Here is a 24,363-nt window from a genome sequence, read left to right on the forward strand (position 1 = left end):
ACGTTTAAGTGAGACGTGTTTTTTGTTTGCTTATTCCTCTTTCAGGAGCGATGTCTCACCCACCAAGGATCAGACTGCTCTGCATCCCCTGACTGGTGGACTCCCAGCAAAGAAAGTCTTTGGTTCCAATGGATTCTGAATTTTACTGGAGGAAAGTTTGGGTCCCGTGTTTTGCCTCAGCTGAAGAGTGGAGAAAGAACAACCCATCTGTTTTCTGGACCTAAATGCTTCGCAATTATTGGAGGAGAATCGACTGAATCCTTCTGAGGGACATGGACGCCATGGAAAACCCAGTCCTGGAGCCCAGATCAGAGCGGATCGCTCGTTATAAAGCTGAGCGGAGGCGAGAACTGGCCGAACGCTACGGCAACATGGAGGAGCTACCGACCAAGTGGGTGAGGAGGGACGGCAAAGAGGTGCACGACCCGGCGACCCAACCCCACAGAGGGGCATTGAACTCAGATGGCCTCTGCGAGAGAGCCAACGGAAGGACGGAAGGGGTTGCAAATGGATTAGAGGCCGACGCTGCTGCAGAGTCCAGCTGCTTGAGAAGGTGAGTCATGTCTGAAGGATGACTCGACTGAGTAATGCAAGAATCACAGTCTTCAACAAGGGCCCATTTTTCATTTTATTCTAAACTTTCCGATGGTGATTTGTGTCTCCTTTCAGCTGGAAACACATTTTTTGTGCACAGACATAAAATCTGTTTGAACTGCTTTTTAAACTGAGCTTTTGCAAAAAGAGGTGCAGCACGGCGCAGGCGTCTATTTTCTCGAGCCTCGATGTTGTGGGGAGTCGGTGTCTGTAGTCTATATGCAAGATGTATGTGGGACACTGAGACATGATAATTAGTATGTAAATTATGCAGTATATGCGTATGGGGAGATTGCTCTCTCCTGCAGAAGCATGAAACAGACTGATCCACTTCCTTTTGTTTAGTCACTGCTACCAAACAGCTTTCTGTTCTATTATTTATAGAGTCGCACCAGACCTGAGTCAAAAGAGCTTAACACTTTATATTAAGCGACACATGTTCGCCATCAGCTATTTATTTATTAGCATGCATATTGGCTCTTTATAGGTCATTGTAAAACACTAATGACCTCCTGATTACTGTTGCCATTGGTAAGTAAGGAAGTTGTTGTGCATGAGCTTAACAACCTAACCCTAACCCCCAGAATAAGTGCTTTATAATGACTAATAAGGAGCCCATGTGCTACTCATGTGCATGCTAATAAGCAGCTAGGTAATGGTGGGTATGTTTATCTTAATATCAAGTGTTACTAAGAGTTCAAACAGGTCTTGGTTTTATATTTGACTACAAGAAGCTGTGAAGAAAATGAGAGTTTTTTTGGCATTTAAAGCAGAAAATGTGACACTTTCCTGAAGTTTTCAATGTAAATCCCACCGTTGAGCAATCCAAGCAGGCCATTCTGCCAGTTTTTAGAACTGGTCTGCTTCTTGCAGCGACCTCTCAGACTTTTCTTGACTGCAGCAGTTGCTCTGTGGCCTTTGTTACTAATTAAAACTGAGAGGTCTAAATCAGTGGGTCTCAGCAGGGAGTTTTAAAGCCAGTCTGATTCTTCTTATGCATTTGGTACTCTCCCGGCCTGACCCTTTTCCCGTCATGTGGTCTGGGAGCTTTTTCTCGGAGCTGGCTTTGTGAAACAGACTGGCAATGTCTTTCCTCTCAGGAAGAAAAGGTGCATCGTTGCACCCTCTCGCAATCGGAGCTGCGCACTTTTTGGCAGCTCTTGATGGAAAGGTTCAACGTTGCACTTTTGTTTCTGCGAGCGTTCCTCCCCACGTTCCCCGCTCCTGCATCCTCACCTCCTTCCCCTCGCTCCCGCCCCCTCCAGGCAGGGTTCCCAGGACTCTGCCAGCATGCTTGGTGGGGAGGGGTGCCCCGTCAATCTTGGACCCGATGCCCCACAGCTCCACACTCGGGTGTCGGTGGGCCATTTGAGAAGTGCCCTTCTGCAGCAGACTGGGAGCAGAGCGCGTCCAGAGAAAGCGTACGGTCACCTGCATGTGTGTGATCCACACTGTGTACCTGTTTGACAATATTTATCTTTGCCTCAACATCTTCTTCCCTTTCCTCCTCCTCCTCCTCCTCTGTTTGTGTGGACAGTAGTTGCCCCGATGCCGGGCGGGCCACATCCTCTCTGGATCTGGCCGTGAAGCCGGGCTCTGAGGGGGGCCGGCGACGCGCCCGCCGCTACCTCCCCAGTGGCTCAGGTGCCGCCCGCAAGACCAGCGAACGCTTCAGGACGCAGCCGATCACAGCCAATGAGATGGAGGAGAGCAGCGGGTAGGGGCTGTGTGCTGTAGCTCTGCAGAGGATGCACCTGGTTTGGTTTTTCCTGCAGAAGAAGCTGCTTGCAGTGATGTTTTTGCAGTGTTTGCTTACTAGTTTTAAAGTAGCCTGTGACATTTGACAGCAGCATGCATAAACCTGCTTACATTTAGTCATTCTGAGCGTGTTCTTCAAGACGAGCCTTTCAAATATGCTCCTCACTAAACTGCAGAAGGCTGAGGTGTGGCAGCACCTTTACATAAAGGCCCAGGGGTGGGGTAGTTTGCATGTGTTCGCCTTCCTCCATGGCCTCCACAGCGCTGCTTCACCGAGCATGCAAACATCATACAGTATCTCGATTGTTTGAGCTGCACGCTGGAGCACAAAGACGCGTATTATAAGCTCAAAGGAGGATCTGAAAGAGGGAACACAGGAGCCGAAGATTCAGGTCCACCTCACCTGTTCATATTTCACCTGGTGACCTCACGCTTTGCCTCTTTTCACTCTTCTAGGCTGTTGGACGCAGAAGAAGAGGAGAACTGTAAAGGTAAATCTGCCCTCCCGCCTGGCAACACAGCGATACAAACACAACAAGAGTAAAGGCAGAATATCTTACATGAGATATTAGAAAATATAGATAATTCTCTCCACACGTTGCATCCAGCTAGCACAGTCAGGTTGTATTTTTAGGCTCACAATGCAGTGGAGCCCCCCCCCCGGTCACTCTTAACATCCCCATAAAAAGATTACAAGTTTACAGATCGACTTCACACCACAACTACGGGAACAAGCCGGCGTGAATCTAGTTTTTATTGCTGTTTGGACTAATTTCAGACGAGCTTTTCACAAAACTGCGTCGTACTTATGTGTAAGCAGCTTTTTACTTTTGACATAGTTTAAACTACTTCATATACAGATTAGTAGTCCACTAATGGTTCCACAATCTGGTTCCTGTAAAGGGTCACAAATTTTGGATATTTTTACTTCTTCTGTGACGTTTAGGGGAAATTGCTCACAGACATCTAAAACATGACTCTGGGAGCCCAAACACTGTTTTAATGTCATCTTTAGTAAGGTATTACTGTATTTTATGAGGTCACAGTGTGTTTTATTTACTATGTTTGATGAATCTGGTAGAGTATTTTCCAGCTGAAAGGAAATAGACATACTTTTTATACTCTAAAACTAGTCGTACTCAGAAGAAATGATGTTCCTCAGGCAGCTTTTGTCTGTTAGTCAGTGTTTGATCGCTAGCACCTGTCTGGACGCGTGAGTGTGTGTGTGCGTCACCTGCCTCGAGTGTGTGACGATCATTTTTATTTGCAAATCTTCATGTCATGATTTATGTGTGTTTTTTTTTGTCCGCACAGCTGATGTCAAAACAGACGACAGAGCCAAGATGAGCGTGGCGGCCAAGATGTCTTTGTTCAAAGTGAGTCTATGTTGGTCTCTGAAACCGGATCTTTATTGCTGTTCCTGACCTGTTATGAGCCGCCTGCTGCCAAAAATGATCCGAAGAATCAGTCTGATGTGATGTGAGACACTCAAGTGCTGTCACATCTGAGTCAGTTTATGCGCTCGTTCACAAAGTGGTGAACGTCGCTCCATCCTCGCTTGTGAATGGCTGAGCCTTTCCAGGAAGCCCCTTTCATACCCAGTCATGACACTATCACCTGTTACCAATGAGCCTCCAAACAGGTGTTTTTGGAGCATTTCACAGTCTTTTGTTGCTCCTGTTGAAACGTTTGAAATACGTTGCTGCATCAGATTCAGAATAAGCAGATTTACAAAACTCAAGGAAGCTGATGAGAGATACTGTAATCTGTAAAGTAAATAAAGCTGTCAGACAAATGTAGTGCAGTAAAGAGCACAGCAGTACTTCGACTTTATGCTTAAGTGCAGTACTTGAAGTACATCCCACCACTGTGAGCATCTGAATAATGAAGCGTGCCAATGTGACGTCCCATATGAGATTCAGATCTGCGTTATGGGCCGGTGATAAGCTGTGGAGAAACATATTGAACAGCTAAAGCGACATCGTCGTCCATCATCAGCTGCTCTGCTTACAGTCTGAGTCAGTGCTGAGCCCGCAGAACACAACCTGATCATGTCGAGGGATATGAATGGTCAAACAGGTGCTGCGTCTGGAGCCGCTCCTCAGTTTGATGCTACAGTCTGTGATTATTAACAGAGGGGCTAATTTTATACTGAGATAAACGCACATTCACCACAGTTTGTCTCTGTGCAGAAGGTGGTTGAGCAGCTACAGCCTGCCGTTCACCTTCTGTGTCACGGAGCGCCAGGTGAAAAGATGGCAGACACTGTATTGCTGTGAACAACCATAGCTGCGGCGTTATAATTAGCCTGCTGCTCTGTGGAGGCGGGCGGGGAGGTAACTGAAGCCGGCACGGCTCTGGTTACGCTGTGACCTGTTGGGCTGGCATTCTATCCCCATAGCCAAGTCGCTCCACCTTCCAGCTAGCTGCTTTATTCCCCAGCTACCCGAGCCGCCTCCCCTCCCGCCATCTGTCCATACAAATAGAACCGGAGCCATCAGGAGAGGGAGTTTTCGCTGCCATTTTCGTGGTCATCCTTATTACTTATTTAGCAGGTGGAGGCTGTTGATTGAAGCTGCTATTTGACCTGAAGGTTGGGGTCCACCTGTTGGAGAAAAAAAAAAAAAAAAAGGAGCCACTGACCCAAATGTAAACATGTTCCCTGCCTCCTGTAGGAGCTGGAGAAGTCGGCGGCCCCCGAGGCCTCGGGCTTCCTGAAGCCTCGCTCAGGCAGCGTCTGCCATGAGCGCAGGGTGCGCCGTGGCAACGACCATCGCTTTCTGACGCAGCCAATCACCTGCGAGGAAATCGTGGCAATCAGGTAGGGAAGCCAAGTGGACGGGTACCGGGAACACATAGAGAAGCATATTTCATTTGGCATTTGGTTGGACAATGAACAGTTTTATGTAAACTAATAAAAAGAAATTTCTGCTTAATAGAACAGTTTGATTAGAAAAGGTTTATTTCCTAAAGCAGCTCGGCTCTTTAGTTATTAGCGGATGTTGCAGGAGTAAATGATGCATGTGTTGGGGACTACTTTCAGAGGCGGATTAATACACATTTGGTGGATTTGGCGGATTAACGCACTTTCAGTTGGACAATAATTAATTAATTTCTAGTTTTGGTCTTATGTCACCAGCCTCTTCCTATAATTCTACATGTGTTTTATATCACGTGTACTCTTGTTTCCCTGCAGCGCCCCAAAACCAGCTCCACTAGTGGAGTCCCAGCCTGTGCAGGCTGAGACAGCCGAGGACGCCGTGGAGGACGAGAGCTGCAAGCTGAGCATGAGTGAGAAGCTGGCGCTCTTCAACAAGCTGTCCCTGCCGGGGAGGCAGGGGGCCGGCCCCGCTGACGGGCCTCCGGAGAGGCGAAGGCAGAAGGGGGCTCGGTACCGCACCCAGCCCATCACTGTGGAGGAGGTCAGCCTGGTGAGAAGAAGACACAGATTGTATTTGTGTCAGGTTTCATAAAATAAAGATGCTCTTCAGTCTGTGTCTCACCTTTGTCCCTGATCTCTGTTCAGCTCCAGAAAGGCCCCGTACAGCTTCCTGCCTTCTCTTTGTGTCCTCATCTGTCCGACAGACAGCAGGCCTCGTCTGTCAACCTAAAACCCAGTGAGGTGCGCCTCTCCCAGCCAAGACCGGACACGGGTCCCGAGCCCGGAGAGCCTGGTGGCCCCGCCCAGCAGGGCCTGCAGCGCCACGACTCTGAACCAGGCTTGAGAGGAATCCTGAAGAAGAGCAGCTCCGGAGGCTCGGCGTGGAGCGGGACGGAGGGCGGTCGGGCGGATGCGGCGCTCAGCCGTGAACAGAATGGCGGAGGTTGCGAAGAAGCGGAGATGCAAGGGAGGACAGAGGGCGCAGAGCGGCGGGGCTTTTCAGCGCCGCCGCGGAGAGAGAGACGTCAGGCCTCAGGCGGAGAGGGAAGCTCGCTGACTGCCACTCCCTGGAGGCAGAGACCTCGAACCCGCAGGGAAACCATCGCCTGCACGCCAATAAGAGCCTGGTCCGAGCAGGACGCTCCTCAGGAGGAGAAGCCCAGCCAGACCGAGCAGCAGGAGCAGCCGGTTTCCACTGAGGAGCACTGCTCAGATACGACAGAGAGAGCTCAGTGAGTATCTGATGGACTGATGCAGGCCTCAAAGGTAAAAAGTTTTTCTAATATGTCCTCTGGTCTGTTCTACGTGATCTGTCCCAAAGGCAACATAACGAGGAGGAGACTGCGAGGACGGATGATGAAACCACGGTGATGGGACACGTTCAGGTCACACTGGTTAACGACACCATCAGACTGCAGGACATGACCGACACCAGCAGGAGTGAGGTAAGAGACGTCTGTGGTGTCCTCAGTAGACCAGATCACAGCTGCTGCTCTGCTGAAGTTTCGTCTCTTCAGTCCTTTGAACGTGTCCTGGTTTCAGACCGTCAGCAGGGAGGGATGAAGTTTAAAGCTCAGCAGAGGGTTGACAGGGGAGCTGTAGGGTCAACACAGCAAGGAGCGTCCATCTTTGACCAGTCATACGGTCTGCAGTGGCCTTTGCTGTTAATTTTTGGGTCCCTGGGTCTTAAAGTAGCTTGAGTCAAATGAGAAATCAGCACAAAATCACAATTTTTTGCTGCTATTTGATCTAAATTCCTCTGGAAAAGCAGCTGTTGACTGCACGTGGAGGTTGTTGGGTTCGGTCTTCCTGCTGTCCTTAAATCCAGAATGAGGAGTGGGCGGTGGTCAGAGCTAATGGTCCTGTGAAAGCAGATATAGCCTCTCTTGGCAGCAGCGCTCTGGATTTGGAAGGTGCTAAATGTCTTGAGATCAGGCTGAAGTTACTGGAGAATATATCCAGACCTGTTGGTGTTAATGCACTGAGGCGAGTTCGACTGTCTCTGAACCGGATGAGGAATGTAAACAGAGCAATTATAAAGTATTTGTGTATTAATTTTAACCTTCTCCTGTTCTGTTAATGTCTGTTTTAACTTCATGCTTATATACTCGTGCTATAGGAGAAGACAGAAAACCTTCACGTGAACCCTCAGTGCTGGGTAAGTCCTCAGCTGATGCCTTGAAGTCCATAGATCCTTCTAAACCTCCACTATGATGACTAATTTTACAAAAGCTTTAGCCCTCGTCTCTCGTCTAATTCCTCCTCTCTCCCAGGAACCTGTCTTTGCCTCCGTCTATTCTAGCAGTACGCCCCAGTATATCATGTGTTTCAATCAGGTAACTGCATGGAGCACGAACCGCAGCTTTTTGGTTTGCAGTGTTTCCGTCCGCGCTGACGGTTGTGTCGCAGCTCCAGGCGGCTGCGACTTCTGCAGACGACGTGTGAAGTTTCACTGGCGCTAACGAGCTAGCTCTCACCTGAGGAGTGTTTTTTTGTGTGTGAAAATGATCCTTTTTCTGAAGTGATGCATCGCAGCTCTCACTTCCACAGTTCCGGTGTTGTTTCTGTTCACGTGTGTGTTCTTATTATCTGCGACTTGAGGTTTCTGAACTTAAATGAAATGACATTCGCTCACACCAAACCTTCCCAATTAGATTTTTAACAACCTGCAACAATGTTGGAGAAACTACAAACAGGAAGAGACACGTTTGAACATTTTTAGATCCTGTTTCTCATGAGGTTAAGTCGCTCAAATGCCAGAAGGATAAATGTGAGCCGCTCATATGACGACGACAACGACACAGTTATTGTCAGTTATTGTATTTATCATTAGCCATGCAAAGCAGCAGTGAGAAATAAGACTGAAAACAAAGTGTTAAAATGTTTTCAACCAATAAAATGAATCTAAATATAATGTAAAGTTTTCCCAGGCGTAAAAATAATGTACTTTTTGAACAGTACATTTTGTGCTATTGTTGTTGCCTTGAAATATACTTAAGTGTACTCAAGTCATCCTTGAGTCCTGCAGAATTAGTATATTCATTTTTAATGCATTTAATGACATCTAGGCAGAAGTTTTTAAAAGTATTTGTCAATCATACAGCAAAAGTGAACTTCTAATGTCTTTTATATATTATATTTCTAATACACTACATTGTACTGCTTTTTGACCCGAGTCCTTTTCTTCCATATCATGGCTTGTACTTGTTGTCTTGCTGCCTGATTTGTTAACCTTGTGAGTGCTCGTGTTTGCTCACCCACTCACCTCCTTCTGCTTCCACTTTCCCCTCAGACAAATCAGTCCTTTGAGGCCCAAGAGGTCTCCTCTCCGACCAAAAACCAGATTCAGCCTCAGTGGAGACACAAGGTGGTGCCTTTCTCTAAATCTTTTACTGTTTTGGTGCTTGCTTACATTAATGTGTCCGTTGATGCGGCTGTGCAGACGAAGGTGGTTGAGGATGAGCTCCAGACGGGCGAAGCCGAGGGAACGAACTCACAACAGGAGGACGAGCCAGAATCCGGACGAATGGCCAAGAGGGGTGAGCTGACCTCCTCTGGTTTACCCACCCTTTCTACTCTTACGTCCTCTGACTCAACAAGAAACAACAAGAAACACTCCACCGAAGCTCCAGCATGCACGTCTGAAGGTTAGAGCGTCACCAGCTCATTTAATAAAACCTTTTCTTGTTCGTGTCTCTCTAAACTGTTCGTTCTGGCAGGTCCACAGAGCTCCCCGCTCTCAGTGGAGACGCCTGTGGATGACTCAAACGCGCCTGACGGAGGTTTCTACAGAGATCAGTGTCCCTCCTCCGCCCGTGCACCGCCACCCTGCGGAGACGTCGCCGCCGCAGAGAGCGAGCAGGACCTGGGCGTCCTCTGCCAGACCAACACGCCCATGTGAGCCTGGTTTTAACACAGATTGTAAGATTATTGGGGTTTCCCATCACTACGTTAATAATAATTCACGTCTCTCTCAGACAAACCGTCCTACGACATATTGAAATATATATGTTGGCCATATTAGATATGCATTTAGGATATTATTCATTCATATAAATGAATTAAAGAGGGATTGATCAGCAGTTTGAAGTGATTACCTTCAGTGGAGGTCCTGCTTATTGTCTGTATGTGAATCAGATAGATGATTAATTGTGTAACAGTAAGTTTTTGCAGTCAGCCCTTTAAAATTCACCAAAATCTGTGTATGACAATTATCAGCTTCTGCTTTTTAAATCGATACAGATGTTGTTTCTGTGCTGATCCATTACCGTATGTTGTGTTAGTCCGTGGCGTGTGGGTGCTGGAACAGAAACCTTGTATGTTTGTATTCACAAGTCATCGTCTCAGAAATGATTGACAGCACAAGATTTCAGTTCTCAGGATGAGATTATGAATATAATAATATATGGACGTAGAATATGATTGTATAACAGTCACTGGAGACATTTTTCTGCACTGATTTCCTGATTATACTTTACATACTTCTACTTAAGTAACATTTTTTTATTTCTGACAGAGTATTTTTTACAGTGTACAGCACTGATGCCTGTGTGAAACCATGTTGTGTGTGCGTGCTGCAGGCTGACCTCGGCAGTAGCGGAGCACAGGCGGTCTGTGCGTCCGTCCCGCCGGACTCAAGGCTCCAGAAACCCCCTGAGGGCTCTGGCTGCCAGAGAGGACGTCAGGCAGGACTTCATGGGAGAGCGAGGCAGCGTCGCTTCAGAGGAGAGGGTCCAAGCAGAGAAGAGTGAGTGGGAACATTTCCTCCTTTTTCACTTCCTGTCTTTATGCTGTGTGTGTTATTGAGCTTCCTTATCGTGTGTTTTTCCCCACAGAGTCCAAGAACTCACATCTCACCACATCAGAAGCCCTCAGCTCTTGCTCAGATGCTGCCTCTCATCCTCCCTTCAGCAGCCTGATGCTCATCCACATCAAAGGTCAGAAAGGATTCGGTTTATCTCACCAGCGTCCCCTTCATGTTCAGGTTTTTAACGAGTGCCTGTGGTGACAGGTAGGCGGCATGTCCAGGTGCGCCTGGCGGAGCCCTCAGCGCGGTGGCTGAACAGCGGAGACTGCTTCCTGCTGGTCACTCCGGAGCACTGCATCCTGTGGAGTGGAGAGTTTGCCAACGAGCAAGAGAGAGCCAAGGTACCACGAGGACGCTGACACACTGTGATGTTTCTGTTTCCCCACTTAATATGTCACTTTACTTTGACAGCGCCTCCTTGTTTTTGGATCCTACATAAATTCTTTGAATGTACCATTTTTGGTAACAGCTGCTTTCAAAGCAAAGTAAAAGCAGTGGCGATATCGCTGAAATACCTGTTTGAGCCACAGAAATCTGATTAGCTGCAGAATTTGGTGCAGCAGGAATGTTTTTATCTGTGTGTTTTCAAGTATTCTGTTATTTCTCAGATATGTCTGAAACTGGTCATTTTCCTCTCCAGGCCTCTGAGCTGGCGTCATCCATCCAGAGTCAGGGGGATCTCGGCTGTCAGGCGTCCCACATCGTCCACCTGGAGGAGGGGCTGAACTGTGATGGCAGCCTGGCCGCAGACTTCTGGAGTCTTCTAGGAGGCCGGACACAATACAGAGGTTCAATGTCATATCCCTCGAAATAGATTGTTTTTATTATGTATTGTGTACAAAAACACAAAAGTAAAGGAGAGATTTTGTACATTTAGCTGATGTTTTCATCTGATGACAACAAGAAGCCAACAGAAAAATAAGATTAAAGTCTGTGTCGGCTGTGCAGCATGTTTCTGTGTCCTCCACACAGGAGCCAGTGCAGAAGAGGAAGATGAGCTGTATGAGGGAGGGGTGGTGGAGTCCAACTGTGTGTACAGGCTGGTGGAGAACAGGCTGGTGCCTCATGAACAGGCCTGGGCCTCCATCCCCAGCGTCTCCCTGCTGGGCTCCTCTGAGGTCTCTCTGGATTCTTGTGTTGCTTGTTGCTGATTTTGTGTTATCTTGAATTTGCTATGAGTCAGTTTTAGTAGCTGATTGTGTGTGTGTGTGTGTGTGTGTGTGTGTGTGTGTGTGTTCAGGCCCTGGTGTTCGATTTCGGCAGTGAGGTGTACCTGTGGCACGGACAGGATGTTTCCCTCAGCAGGAGGACTGTTGCTCTCCAGCTGACTCACCAAGTGTGGGCTGGAGCTTATGACTACAGCAACTGTCGAGTCAATCCGCTGGATCCCACACAGTGTAACCCGGGCACACCACTGTAAGTTCACACTGCAGGCAGTGAAGCTTTCAGTCCATACAAAAGCAACAGCATACCAATATTAGGACACTTTAAAGACACACTGAAGTGCAGCTGTAAGTGTTTACTGCACATACTGAGCTTTGCTTCGCACACAGTAACAGCGAGGGCTGTAATTCCACACCGCACACAGCATCAGGTTCACGGCGCGTGCAGCACAGGTCTGCAGGAGGTCTTCAGTGCACGCTGTAAAACCAAAGCAAATGCCTCGTAATTCCACGCTGCACACGGAGACGCCGCAGCATCTGGCACTGTGTCCACATGACATGCTGTAAAATCCCAGCACGCGCTCGCAAGTCCACTCTGCATGCTGACACGCTGCAGCTGGCGAAAGACGGCTGTTTGGAAATCAAACAAGTAGACAGAAGCCTCAGTTTACTGCAGCACGCTGTGAGAGCCGACTTTAAGGTCTACTCGATGACTACAATTCACTCCACAAACTAATGTACTACATTGCCAAAAGTATGGCTGAACAAACTGAATGGACATCATTCCAAAACAGCATTTATTAATCTGCACTCTTCTGCGAAGGCTCTCTATGAGATTGTGAAACCTGGCTGCAGGGATTTTACAATTTAGCCACAAAAGCTGTTGTGCAATAAGGTCTCAGTCTGTTTCAGTTCATGCCAAAGGTGCTGGATGGGAAAAAAAAACATTTCTTTATGGATCCGGCTTTGTGCACAGTGTTCCCCAACCTGTTGCCACACTGATGTCTAAAAATGTATGCTGTAGTATTAAGATTACTTTTCATTGGAGGGAAGGAATCTAGACCGGGCATTAAAAACCGAACCAAAGCAGACCAGAAATAAACAGAAATTGAAGGCATGTCCACATACTTTTGGCCACATGGTGTATACAGCCATAATTTTATACTAGAATTCACCCTAATGTTTATATACAGCGTACAAAAAATACACATATGAAGAGGCATGTTAATATAATAGTATGATTAGCATGTAAGCATCATTTAAGGGCATTCAATTAATGAGGTTTAAGCTTTTGCTGCATGTCATACTGAAAGGTTTTTCCCTGTAAAGCCTGATTCTGGAATTACGTGTCAAACTGTGTCCTCAGGAGGGGAGAGGGGCGTCCCAGCTGGGCGTTGTTCGGCTGTGTCGCTGAGCACAGCGAGACGGCTCTGTTCAGAGAGAAGTTCCTGGACTGGACTGGTAGGACTGAAGGCAGGGAGGAAGCTGCTCCGGTGAACGAGGAGACGCAGGTTCATCTCACAGTTTAACGTTTACAAGTCACGCAGCAGCACACAATACTCAGAACTAATTTTAGCTCTTTTTCATCTCTTCACAGCCTGTTCCAGTTCAGTCCTCCCAGTCTGCATCTCCACCATCAGACCTCCTGAGTGCCTGTGACGCCAAGGCTCTGGTGGCGGGTCAGTCGCTGGAAGAGGACGGCTTGGTCCACAATGTGCTGGCTGGGGTAGACGTGCAGAGGGGGCACGGAGTCATCACGCTGGAGGGAGGAGGTCAGATGGAGCTGAGGACAGTAGCTGTGGACACCTGGCACGTCCAGGAGTTTGATGACAGTGAGACTACCGTGAAGAGCACCGGACAGCTTTATGAAGGAGACTCCTACGTCCTCCGCTGGACGTACAGCATCAACACTGTTGGTCAGTGATGTTCATCATATAGAAGCCATAGGAGTAAATAGAATTTGATCATTTGAAAGATGTGGAACGCTCCAAAAACACCTGTTTGGAACATTAACAGGTTTATTGGTAACAATCATGATTTGGTATGAAAGGGGCATCCCGGAAAAGCTGTCGTTCACAAGCGAGGAGCGAGGTTCACCTCTGTGAACACATGATTGGATGAAGGAGATTAATACATGGACCTAGGAACACTTTTTAGAATCAGGGTTTCTAATACATGACCTTCACTTTTCTTATTTTTCTTGTATTTTTTGCATCAGCTACAAAAACGCCTTAAATTTACACGTCTTCATGCAGTCCAGTGATGCGCCACGTCTTTCCCTGCTGTAGATAAGATGAACAGAGTTGATGAGTGCAGCGGAGGCGCCGTGGAAAAGGAAAACACAGCGTTGTTCCTGTGGAGAGGCCGTCACTCCAGCGTCAGTGGACGCGACACCGCTGCTTTCCTCTCTATTGGGATGAACGACCATGAAGGGTCACAGGTATGACCTTCAGAGCAGATGCTCACATGCATGACTACAACCTAAAGAGCACCGTCAGAACAGAGCAGCATTGTTGTGGTTGTTGTTTGCAGCCTTTGTGTTTGTTGTGTTGTTTGTGAAGGTGGTGGTCCCTCAGGGGAAGGAGCCCCCCTGTTTCCTGCAGCTTTTCCAGGGAGGCCTGGTAATCCACAAGGGGAAGCGTGAGGAGGCCACTAATGCAGGTCATTTAAGAGGACATTTATGCGCTCCTGTGTCTGTCTTCCTTGTTTTGTGTGTGATTTTTGAGACATTTTCTTGTCTTTTTGAGCAGAGTGGCGTTTGTTCTGTGTGCGAGGAGAGCTCCCAGAGGAGGGCTCTTTATTAGAAGTGGACTGCTGCTGTGCAGGTCTGAGGTCCAGGGGCTCTGTCGTTCTCCTCAACAGCCAGCAGGGGGTGCTGTATCTCTGGACTGGCTGTAAAGCTCAGACCAGCACCAGAGAGGTCAGCAGGAGGGCAGTGGAGCGTCTCACTCAAATGTAAGTTGGATACACGGGGTGGGCTTTCAGAGGACAAGAGGGATGTTTTTAAAATCATTTTCTGGCTTGTGTGTCCATCAGGTGTCCACCGGAGCTGGGTCTCAGTCACACCAGCCCTGTGAAGGTCCAGGTTGTGGAGGAGGGTTCAGAGCCTGCAGACTTCTGGACAGCACTGGGACCAATGGACAGGAAGGCTTACGACTGCATGCTGCAAGGTGGGACGCAACACTTTTCTCCACATTTCTCTCAGCCCTTAAAATCAAAGTAAAAAAATCTTGTCTGTCTTCAATCAGACCCAGGAAAGTATAACTTCACACCTCGCCTCTTCCACCTGAGCGCCGCCTCCGGGAGTTTCCAGGCCAAAGAACTGCAGAGCCCAACGCGGCTGCTCGGGCTCTTGATGGCGATGCCGTTCGTCCAGGAGAGTCTGTACTCTGCACCACAGCCGGGTGAGAGCACCCTCAACACATCTCACACAACACACCAAAATCTATGACACTGGAGCTCATCTCCATTTTAATTACTCATTTGTTAAACTAGATTCAGATGCAGCTTAAAAGAAGATTTTTTTCAGATGCTGGAATTAAATATCGGTGTGATCTATTTCCACTTTATTGTCTCTTGTATCTGTCTCGTCTGTCCTCCAGCCTTGTTCCTGCTTGACAACCGTCTGGAGGTCTACCTTTGGCAGAGGGGTCAGCCCGAGCAGACCGAGAGCTCGGCTTCGGCCTGGAGCCGCTGGCACAACGAGAGGAGGTGCGCCATGCAGACGGCGCTGCAGTACTGCAAAGGTAGGAGGACGCTTCTTGACGGGAACGACTCGGAAATGAGGAGCGGCTGTGCTGAAAAACAATGTGATGATTTGCTTCCCCAGAGATGAACCCCAGACGCCCGCCGCAGGCCTACCTCATCTATGAGGGGTTAGAACCTCTCACCTTCACTAACGTGTTCCCCCGCTGGGAGAGGAGCCCGGGGCCCCACACACAGGTACAAGCACCATGCAGTTATATGATCATCTATGTTACCATGCAGAAACGAGGACACATGCTGTGTAGTGTTGTGGGGGTGACGTGCAGGAAGATTCACAGCTTCACAGAGATGGTTTTACTGACAATTGCAGTCCAGTCGGCCTTTGTTGCTTGTGATTGCTTTCGTGCTGGCAGCCAAAAGTATTTTTAAGATGTATTCATCCGGAGTCATGAGTTTGTCTGCATATATATATTTATCTGGATTTTGACTGGATATAATGTGACAAAAAAGCAATTTCTAGTCCGACCGTTTTCATGATTTCTTCAGCAATCTTTCGCCAATATGAAATAAATTAAAGAGCTAAAAATAGTCAATCATTTTCCCACCACACCACCGCCAGCATTCATCCTGTCCCAGACAACCCCTTTGAAAGAGTCACAAAGTATTATATTCCTCCAGCAGAACTCTCTCCAGGACTTTGAGTTGGGAGTCTGAGCTTGGCTTTCCCAAACTGACCGGCAGTAGTTTCTTGATCTTCCAAAACTTTAAAATTCATCTGTGGCACAAAAACCCAACAAATATTAAATTCATTGAGAGCCTGGAATCTTCTCCTCTTGATTCCAGCCCCCCCCCCGATATCCTGAAGTAGGTGCAAAACAGTCAGTCAGGCAGGTTCACTTGTGCTACTAAATTCAGCTGGAGCTGCATAGAAATCGTGCCTCCAAGGGGAACCAGGTTGATAACAGATTCCATTAATTAGAAGAGATTAATATTTCTTAATTATTTGGCATGAGCATCAGTTATTTAATTAATGAACGGCAACGGGGGGGATTTAATTGTGAAGTAATGAGGTACTTTGCCCCTGACTGCCTGTCCTGAAGCAAATCTACCACACACACACCTCATATTTCCTATTTTCTCATCCAATTATTAATCCACTCTGTTGCTGGCAGTCACAGCCACGTCTGTCTCTTGGGTGTGTTTGATGTGTGTGTCAGGGCGACGCGGGGCGGGTGAAGCTGACCTTGGTGCAGGACGCCCTGGCCCAGCTCATGAAGACCCAGTATCCTCTGGAGGAGTTGCTGCGGAGCCCCTTACCTGAAGGTGTGGACCCCCAGCACCTGGAGGTCTACCTGTCTGATCAAGACTTCCAGGTAACCTGCTGGAACAGCGTGCAGTAATGTGTTTCCACCAACAGGCTGCAGCGTTCACCATATTTTGCAGATAAAAACAGACACTTTATAATGTGGTGATAAATCCGGAGAGAAGTTTAACATTTATATTACTTGAATTGGTTTTTGCATTGTTTCCTCCATAAATAAATCACTACAATTGTGTTTCAGACTATTTTGGAAATGAAGAGAGATGAGTACGCCTCTCTGCCGAGCTGGAAGCAAATCGATCTGAAGAAAAGCAAAGGGCTGCTTTGCTAGACGGCGAAGACAGCTGGAGGCTGACTGACGCTCCTGCAGCAGGGAATTCCTCCTCTACTGAGAAGGGAGGAGGGCAGGGGGACATTTGCACTGCACTGCTGCACAAAGGACTGCTCACAACGTACTAAAAACAGGAAAGAAACTCACCTTTATTTATGTCAAATTAATATGAGTGTGTGACTTTTTATCAGACATGGATTTCTCCGTAGCTATTGTTCAGAGCAAAGACAAAACACATTTTCCTATGAAACTTCATTTTATCTGTACAAATCAGTGAAAGATAAAAAAAAAGAGAAGGTGTGTGGGAGTGAGGGAAGGACATCAGTAACAAACTGTGGGTTATGGATGAGAAAACGAAGGAGTGCTTACAAAAAAAGATCAATGCTAATAAACAATGTAAACAAGAAAAAAAATAAAAGGCTAACCACTTTCTAAATGTTTCCTCCTCGATCGATGCGTGAAAACATCTCTGCATGCTCAGAGCTACAGTTACAGCTGAAGTTTGATTTAACAGATCTAAAAAAACCTGCTGCTTTTCTTCCTGATTGTCACCAAAATCTTAAAACAAGTGTGTTTGACTCCACATACTGATGTGTTCACTGGTCTGCCAGCTAAAGGTTTGTGCCCTGTGTATTGAAGCCCATGTGTTCATTGAGGCTGTGGGTAAGGCCTTATTATTCGCTATTAGCTATGCATGGAAGAGCAGACAGGCAAGCTCCAATAACATCCCTCTGGCCCAAAACAGCACATCAATTCGGCTTCACCTCAATCAACACACTGTTCAAAACATCCTCACAACACGGCAACACATAAAGACAGACTGATCAGTGTGAAAGTGCAATATATCTGATGGAGCAGTAACAGCTAATGGTGATGAGCTTAAAATGTTTGGGTCAACCTTCATATTTCTGTGATATCCTTCATCCTGGCCACGTGGAGATACAAACAGCTTGAATGTGATAGCACAGTTTAGCTTTTTTAAACATTTTGTTCACAGAATTGTCTCGCGCTGACTTCGTCCAGGGGGCAAACAACATGTCTACAGCCATGCTAGCTGCTAAATGCTAACATCAGCATGCTAACATCACAACACAATGATGCTAACGTGCTGATGGACAGCAGGTATAATGTTTACCATCTTAGCTTTGTGTGTTAGCGTGCTAGCACATGCTAATCACACTGAAGACAGAGTACAGGCTGATTGTCGTTAGATAAGCCAAAGTATCGGACAAATTAAACTTTGCTGGTGAAAGTAAAAGTAATTATGATTCGTCCTGTGAGGCGTGTGAATGCTGGAGGAGAGTTGAGGGATCACCAAAGTCATTAGGATTCATCTTCTGGGAACCATGAATGTCCAGAGTTTTGTGCCAATCCATCCTGGAGATGCTGAGATGTTTCAGCGTGGACTGACAAAGACGTGCTGCTAGCATGGTATCCGCTTCTGCAGTGATGACAGCCTCGATTTATCAAGATGCAATGAACTGGAAAACCTTTTACTCTGCTGCTGATGTGGCTCAAACTACCACCGCTGGCCTCTGGAAGCTCACAGTGATTTCTAAGAGTATCTGAGGGATGTTCCAGAAGTCACGCTGACCCCACAGATTGTAAATAAGTCAGGTTTTTCTTCCATTGGTCCCCTGAATTGGAGCCCCTTTGGGTTCACTGGCTAACTGGGTGTTATTTTCCCCTGAATGGATTAGCTGACTAAGCCTCCATGTGACTGTGCGGTGCCGGTGAGATTGGATTTAGGCCCACCGCTGGGTGATGTCGCACTCAAGAAGAAATTTCCAAAGGCCTTTCACTTGCAGGCAGCTTACACCTTAAATACTCTAAAAAGATCTACTGCAGGGTAACGCTCAAAAAACCCCACCTGTGTCTAAATGTGTGACATAGCTGTTGCACTTTTTGGTGCAGATATCATAGAAAAGCGAAAATTAAAATCCTTTGTTCAGTGAAATGAGGGACGGAGCGCTGCATCCACCGCTCAGAAGTGTCAGGACTGGATGATGAGTTTGGGAAGTGTGCCTTTTCAATACCATCTGGCAGAATATGTGCCTGCTAAGCATCAACCGAGTGCAGAATTTAAAAAAAAAAAAAAAAAAAAAAAAAGGCAGCTCAAGGATAAAACGGACGTATTTTCATGTCCTGCTGCTGTTTGTGTGAGTATCTGCTCTAAATGGCCTGTTCTCTCTGTGCGTCGGCTCCAGGCATGCTTCGTTCCGGTTCTGAAGCCAGAGCCGCCTCGCGCAAAACCACCATGTGATCTTCGGCCGCGTGGAGCGACTGGTCGATCCAGTCCATACTGCCGGACATGTGACAGGCGTTGCGGGTGACGAGCACCAGGTGGCTGACGGAAAGCAGCAGAGCAGTGGCCCTAAGGAGGAAGAGGAGGACAAATTAGTTTTTTTAACCAGCTTTTCTTTATTTTGGCTGCTGCCGGATGAAAAGCGCTTATTTCTAAAATTAAGCAAAAACAGGCTTAGAGGGAGTTTGTTGGGCTCGACGGGCGATGAAATAACACAGCACATAAAGGATTGCATAGAATTTAATCTGATTTAAATGCTGACAAACACAAATTTTGAGTTATGTTTTCCTGGTGGCATCAATTTGCTGTGACACTTGAGCTTTTGTATCAGTGTCTCCATCACTCTCTACGCATCAGCTGTTATTACATTACAGAAAATGGAGGCGAGCTGTCGCTCCTCTCCACATCACATTAATAGCTCTTTGCATGAATCTATCAAACTCACTCAAAAAAAGGCCATTTAAAATGAGGGGACAACAAATGTGATCACCTGGCGTCCAGGAGGATGGGATCCAGAGGAGGGTACATGGATCTGACCACGTCGTCCACCCTGCAGGACGGACAGTGAGGACGTGAGGAGACAGGTTAGCCTGAGTCCATCATGTGTTAATGCTGAGTCGTGGTGAGTGGAGCTCTGTGCGTTACCTCGGGCTGATGCGTTTGGCCACGGTGATGATGTCGCTCAGGCTGGCTGGTGCTTTGACCTTTGCCCCTGAACCCATTGTCATGGCAACCAGCTTTTCGGTCAAAGTGTGGCAGATCTGCATGTGGAAGAAACACGTGTCAGTCGATCAGGGAATAAAAATATGGACTAAAAACAGACTTAAGGATCAGTTACCTTTAGGATAGAGATGCAGTGAGAGACGAGTCCACTGTGGGAGGAAAATTCACAGAATTAGATTCAATCAATGACACGAAGAACGTCTTAAACTCTCATGCGATGCCACCAGTGAGACGTACGAGGCGTCCTCTATCCAGTCCTCATTCTCCAAGATGGCCTCAATGTGAGGGTTGGTGATGACCACATCGTCCAGCTCCAGCTCCGACGGCTCACTCTGGGTCTCCATGGCTCCAATCAGATCCACTGTGGGTCTGCAAAACAAATCGGGGAAAGCAGAGGAAGCACGGCCGGATTGCCAAGCAGACCTCCAGGAGCCCGGAAAATCAGAGTTTGATTATATTGAAATTGGCTTTGGTGAAGTGATTCATTTGCACCAGCTTCAGTGGTTGTAGTGGAGGTGATGTGTTGTCTGCTGTACTGATCAATATTTACGCTAATTGATGACCTTTAATTTTGCTACCTGGAACTGACTAAACATGTAGTAACTAATCCAAGTGTAGGCATCAGTAGGATGAAAAGGCAGTGGAAAAACAGCAAACAGATGTTAACTGTTGAGTAAATTAAGTCCAGCTGAGGTTAAAAAGTACAGAAATGGAGAGACCCTGTGGTTCAGGGGTTAAGACACCAATCAGGACCTTTGTTGCAGCTCCTGCCCTCGTTACTTGGCGTCTCTTTGCTATTGCTAATCAATAAAGGCACAAAAAAATTATTTAAAAAGCACAAAAGTGCATAAATGGGTTGTAAAGCTAACCCTGTTCATGCAGCACATAGGCCGTGCAGAGACACCTGTAGCACAGGTAACAGGTGAACTAAGCCTCAAAGAAACCTGCATTAGACATTATGACACATTTTAAAAGCTTAAAGGTGTGAGACTGAAGCAGCATCAAAACAGATTTACAGACATTTGCACTGATTCACTGACTTGGAGTCGAAGTGGTGCAGCAAGTCGTGAGGGTGGCAGTAGCGGTGTCTGCACACCACCACCAGGGCAATGAAGGAGGCCAGGAAAATGGTGGCCAATACCCCAATGGCCACAATCACCACTGTCTCCATGGCGACTCCGGCTCCCACGGCAGCTGCGGGCAGCAACTCGTCTTCGAGAGGAAAGAGTCCAGTCAGGGTCGGCTGATTGTCCGAGCTCAATTATGGACGGGCGCTCATCTGTCCAGGGGAGAATGGCGCTTTCAGTCAGATTGGGTGAAATCAGTCTGGGCAAGAGCGACATTATCGCCACACTTGATTCATTCATTTCTGCAAGAAATTCCCATTTTTGCTGAAACACAGCGCACCTTCGGCCAATGGAGAACACAATCAGCAGTGTTTTGTCTGTTTCTAAATGTGGCACACCCACAGCACACACACAAAACTGATCTTTATCTGAGTACATAAGGAGCTGCAGTGCACTTTGTTTGCACTTCATACAGCACGATACAGAGAATACCTGCTATACAGAGACTTTTTGCCAAACTGGTTCAACCACAACCGGCGACAAACACTACATTAATTCTATCAAGTGGGCACAAAGTCGACAGCTTCAACAACTGGGTGAAGTTGTTGAAGCTGTTTGGATTCACTTTGATTAGCAGCTCCAGCGATTTAAACACACCGAAACCTCAGCAAAGAAATCTCTCAAGAGCTTCGACCGCTTACCTTCTGATGAAGTATTTTCGGATTATCCGCAGTTTAATTTAGGTAACATGTTCCCACATTTAGCGTCTCTCTGGAGTGTAAAGTATACCTGCCCTTCTGCCCGGTCTGGTCACTCATTAACCCGCCCTGCCCCACCTGATCGCTGGCGTGGATGTGTGTGAACTCTCTGGAGGAAAGCTGTCAGACAGCTCTTCAGGACACGATCATTGATTTGTAATTAGGCGTGACATTTGTAAAGCAGAGCCACATTTCTGTCTGTTACAAGCACAAGTGACCACAAAGCAGCTGAACTTTCAACATTACAACAGTGCAAACCTGCATTTTTGCCTGGATGATTATGTGAGATTCAGCCTTGGAATGCTGTAATTCCTTAATCAGATTAATCGGAGTTACACTCGCCGTATCATACAGAGCTTTCTCCTGTCTCTCTCCTGCCCCGAAGCTTTTCTGACTCCTTTTCTTCTCACAGACTCGTCTATCTGAAAAGCCTGAAAAGCCATTTACTGAAGTGAAACACATAGAAAGGATAAACAGGATATTTTAGGGCAAAGAAAAGGTGTTTTTCATCACTAAAAACGCTTCTCCCACATTCCTCAGTGCCATCTGTGATGATTAAGAGCAACAGTGCAGCTGACGTATTCCTCTCCATCAACATTGCTCTTTGGCATTCAAACACAACTTTAGGAAATACTGAAATTGCTTTTAGAGATGACCAATGTCTCCCCTAAAGATGATTTGACTGCAGACGGAGAACAAACTGGTAGTCTTTGTTGTGTACTTAAGTACAGCTTTGAGGTACTTGTATTGAGTGTGTTCATTTGACAGCTTACGTAACTTCTCATACCAAGACTTTACATGCGAAACATGTGATTTGTTTCAAAGAAAATACACGTGTATATATATGCATTTAGATACATAAAGGTGTAGTTTAAATAGAACATAAAAACATCTATGGTGACGCTGCAGCTCAGAGTTTACATGAGAAACTTTTTGCACGATCAATTGCTCTAGAAAAGACTTGTCAATAGCATCTAAAGCAGTGAAAATGGGGTTAATTTAGCTGATAATAGTAGTGGTACATAGTGGTATTAGTATTTTACTGAAGAAAATATGTGAATACTTCTTTAGCCACTGTGAATACTGTAGACAATAGCCTCTGAAAAAGGATAAACAACAACAAAACAAAAAACAAGTGAAAAAAGTCAAAATGACACTACAGCAATCCCTTCTGTTGATTTAATGAAGTATGGGCTTTACATTTCCACCATACCTGTCTCGTGTGTGGGAGACCCCACTAGACCCCCCATTAAAGGGAGGTTTGAGTCTCAATTTGAGGACCATGGAAAACATTACAAAGCCTTGTTCTGTCTGAACAAATGAGCCACGAGGCGAACAAAACAAGACACACAATGAAAATCTTCTATTTGACCACGAGCATCACTTTGCCTCATTTGATCCGGAGCAACACACACAGGCGCGCGCGCTCGCAGGAACGCACATAACAGTAAAGTTTAACATCACAGTCATGAAATATTTCAGTTTTCCTAAAGTCTGCGAGACATTTCTAAAGTTACCTTTAAACTCGCGACATTTTCCACTCGAATGAAGCGAACGAACAACTGATTTCCAGTTACTCACCTAAACATTTTGTGCTTTTAGTCCTTTAAGGAGTCAAAATACTTTTCTCTCCGCCACCAGGCGCGCGGAGACGGCACCAACATCTCCAAATCTGCGGCGTGAACGCGCACGGAAGCAGCCCTCGAGCTCCGTGAACGGCCGCGCTGAAGCTGTGACGGATGATCCGACTTCATCTTCCCTGTGGCGCGCTCTACCCTGGCGTGGGCAGTTTCGTTTCGGCCCACGCGCGTCTACTGGGTACTGTAAAGCGCGCGCTCGCTGTGTGGAAAAGCTACAGACTATCAGACACGGGTCAGCGCAGCTAACGCTAGGTGGCGCACGTTACCCGCTGAAATGCGGTCTTCTGGCCACATAGGAGAGGAGGTGAGGTCAAATCTGTCCGTGTTGAATGTTCCTGTCGTGTATTTCCACATTTTATCTGATATACGCTGATGCTAAATTAGCAGATTAGCGCTAATGCTAAATGTGCCATTTGCGAACCATAATGTTAAATGTAGCCACTCGTTTGAAATGTGCACAGTTAAACTATTTCAACATCTCTGTGTCAGGTTATGGCAGATATTTGGACTTGTTGAATCAAGAAAAGCACAGGTGTCACTAATAGCGTTAATTAATTAATGCGTCACCGCTGCGTTGCGTTCAAGTGTCCCACCAGCAAACATGTCGGGTTCTAACTGAAATGCAGCCGTAACTAGTGTAAATTACCGACCTGTGCTTCCTACTGTGACATGTCGAAAAAGTCAGTTTTCAGTGCTCCAGTTTGAGCCAATAAGTTATGTTCAGAGACACAACTTGTTGTCAAAACCACCGTAGAAACGTTATACATAGTTTTAGCCTTAAACCGCTAACTTTTTATAGCTAATTTCTGTGGATATGGAGTCTCAAAGTTCCTTCTTGACCTTTGGAAACAGCAGTTGAGAAGCTCAGGGTCTGTTTAACTGTTGTAAAAGCTGTACTGAATGGACCTTGAGGTAAGATGTGGCTATATTTCTTTACTTTCAGTACTTCTTCAATAATATGGATTGTTAATGCAAAAGCTAACAAAGAAGCACTTTACAGACACGAGGGATAAATATAAAAAAAAGTGAATGTGATTTGGTTGGCATGCAAGTGGTGATTCATTATATCCTGTCAGCCTGGTGTTAAAACCATGTTCCTTTAACTTTGCAGAGCTTTGAGCTCTCGGTCCACAGATGGATGAGCCCCTGAGAGCTACTTCACTTCACAACATGCAGGATAATTTACAGAATACGGCATTAAAGAGGTATGACTGGCTTTTTCACCCTGCACACACTGTGTCAACTCACTGAACATTAAAGCATGTCGGGGTGTAAATCTGCAACATCCTCTTTGTTGTAATCCACCTCTG

At 46.6% G+C, this 24,363-nt stretch overlaps 2 protein-coding genes across 6 annotated transcripts; one reads left to right on the forward strand and one right to left on the reverse strand.

Annotated features, from left to right (window-relative positions):
- The first annotated feature begins 127 nt into the window (after nt 1-127).
- svilc (supervillin c) lies at nt 128-16,856 on the forward strand. The gene is made up of 29 exons (XM_070981932.1): nt 128-553; nt 2,135-2,311; nt 2,809-2,843; nt 3,667-3,728; nt 5,028-5,173; nt 5,549-5,783; nt 5,879-6,465; nt 6,555-6,678; nt 7,353-7,391; nt 8,526-8,600; nt 8,676-8,772; nt 8,953-9,130; nt 9,814-9,980; nt 10,069-10,170; nt 10,245-10,381; nt 10,681-10,828; nt 11,013-11,158; nt 11,281-11,456; nt 12,570-12,714; nt 12,801-13,119; nt 13,492-13,643; nt 13,765-13,864; nt 13,954-14,158; nt 14,240-14,373; nt 14,452-14,607; nt 14,806-14,949; nt 15,033-15,145; nt 16,126-16,281; nt 16,471-16,856. The coding sequence occupies exons 1-29, from the start codon at nt 273-275 to the stop codon at nt 16,558-16,560; spliced, it is 4,626 nt and encodes a 1,541-aa protein (XP_070838033.1). The 5' UTR covers nt 128-272; the 3' UTR covers nt 16,561-16,856.
- Nucleotides 16,686-23,116, reverse strand: tmem98 (transmembrane protein 98). 5 transcript variants are annotated; one of them, XM_070981942.1, is made up of 7 exons: nt 22,995-23,116; nt 20,629-20,867; nt 19,826-19,957; nt 19,704-19,737; nt 19,511-19,626; nt 19,356-19,415; nt 16,686-18,934 (listed from the first exon to the last, which is right to left on the reverse strand). In XM_070981942.1, exons 2-7 carry the CDS (start codon nt 20,757-20,759, stop codon nt 18,733-18,735), a joined length of 675 nt encoding a protein of 224 aa, XP_070838043.1. In that variant the 5' UTR covers nt 20,760-20,867; nt 22,995-23,116; the 3' UTR covers nt 16,686-18,732. The 5 variants fall into 5 exon arrangements, with proteins under 5 accessions (XP_070838043.1, XP_070838039.1, XP_070838042.1 ...); XM_070981938.1 differs by having other exon boundaries at nt 19,826-20,011; XM_070981941.1 differs by having other exon boundaries at nt 19,826-20,011; nt 22,931-22,995.
- Nucleotides 23,117-24,363: the final 1,247 nt, after the last annotated feature.

The sequence above is a fragment of the Chaetodon trifascialis genome, chromosome 15 (assembly GCF_039877785.1).
Source record: "Chaetodon trifascialis isolate fChaTrf1 chromosome 15, fChaTrf1.hap1, whole genome shotgun sequence".
Classification (NCBI taxonomy): Eukaryota; Metazoa; Chordata; class Actinopteri; order Chaetodontiformes; family Chaetodontidae; genus Chaetodon; species Chaetodon trifascialis.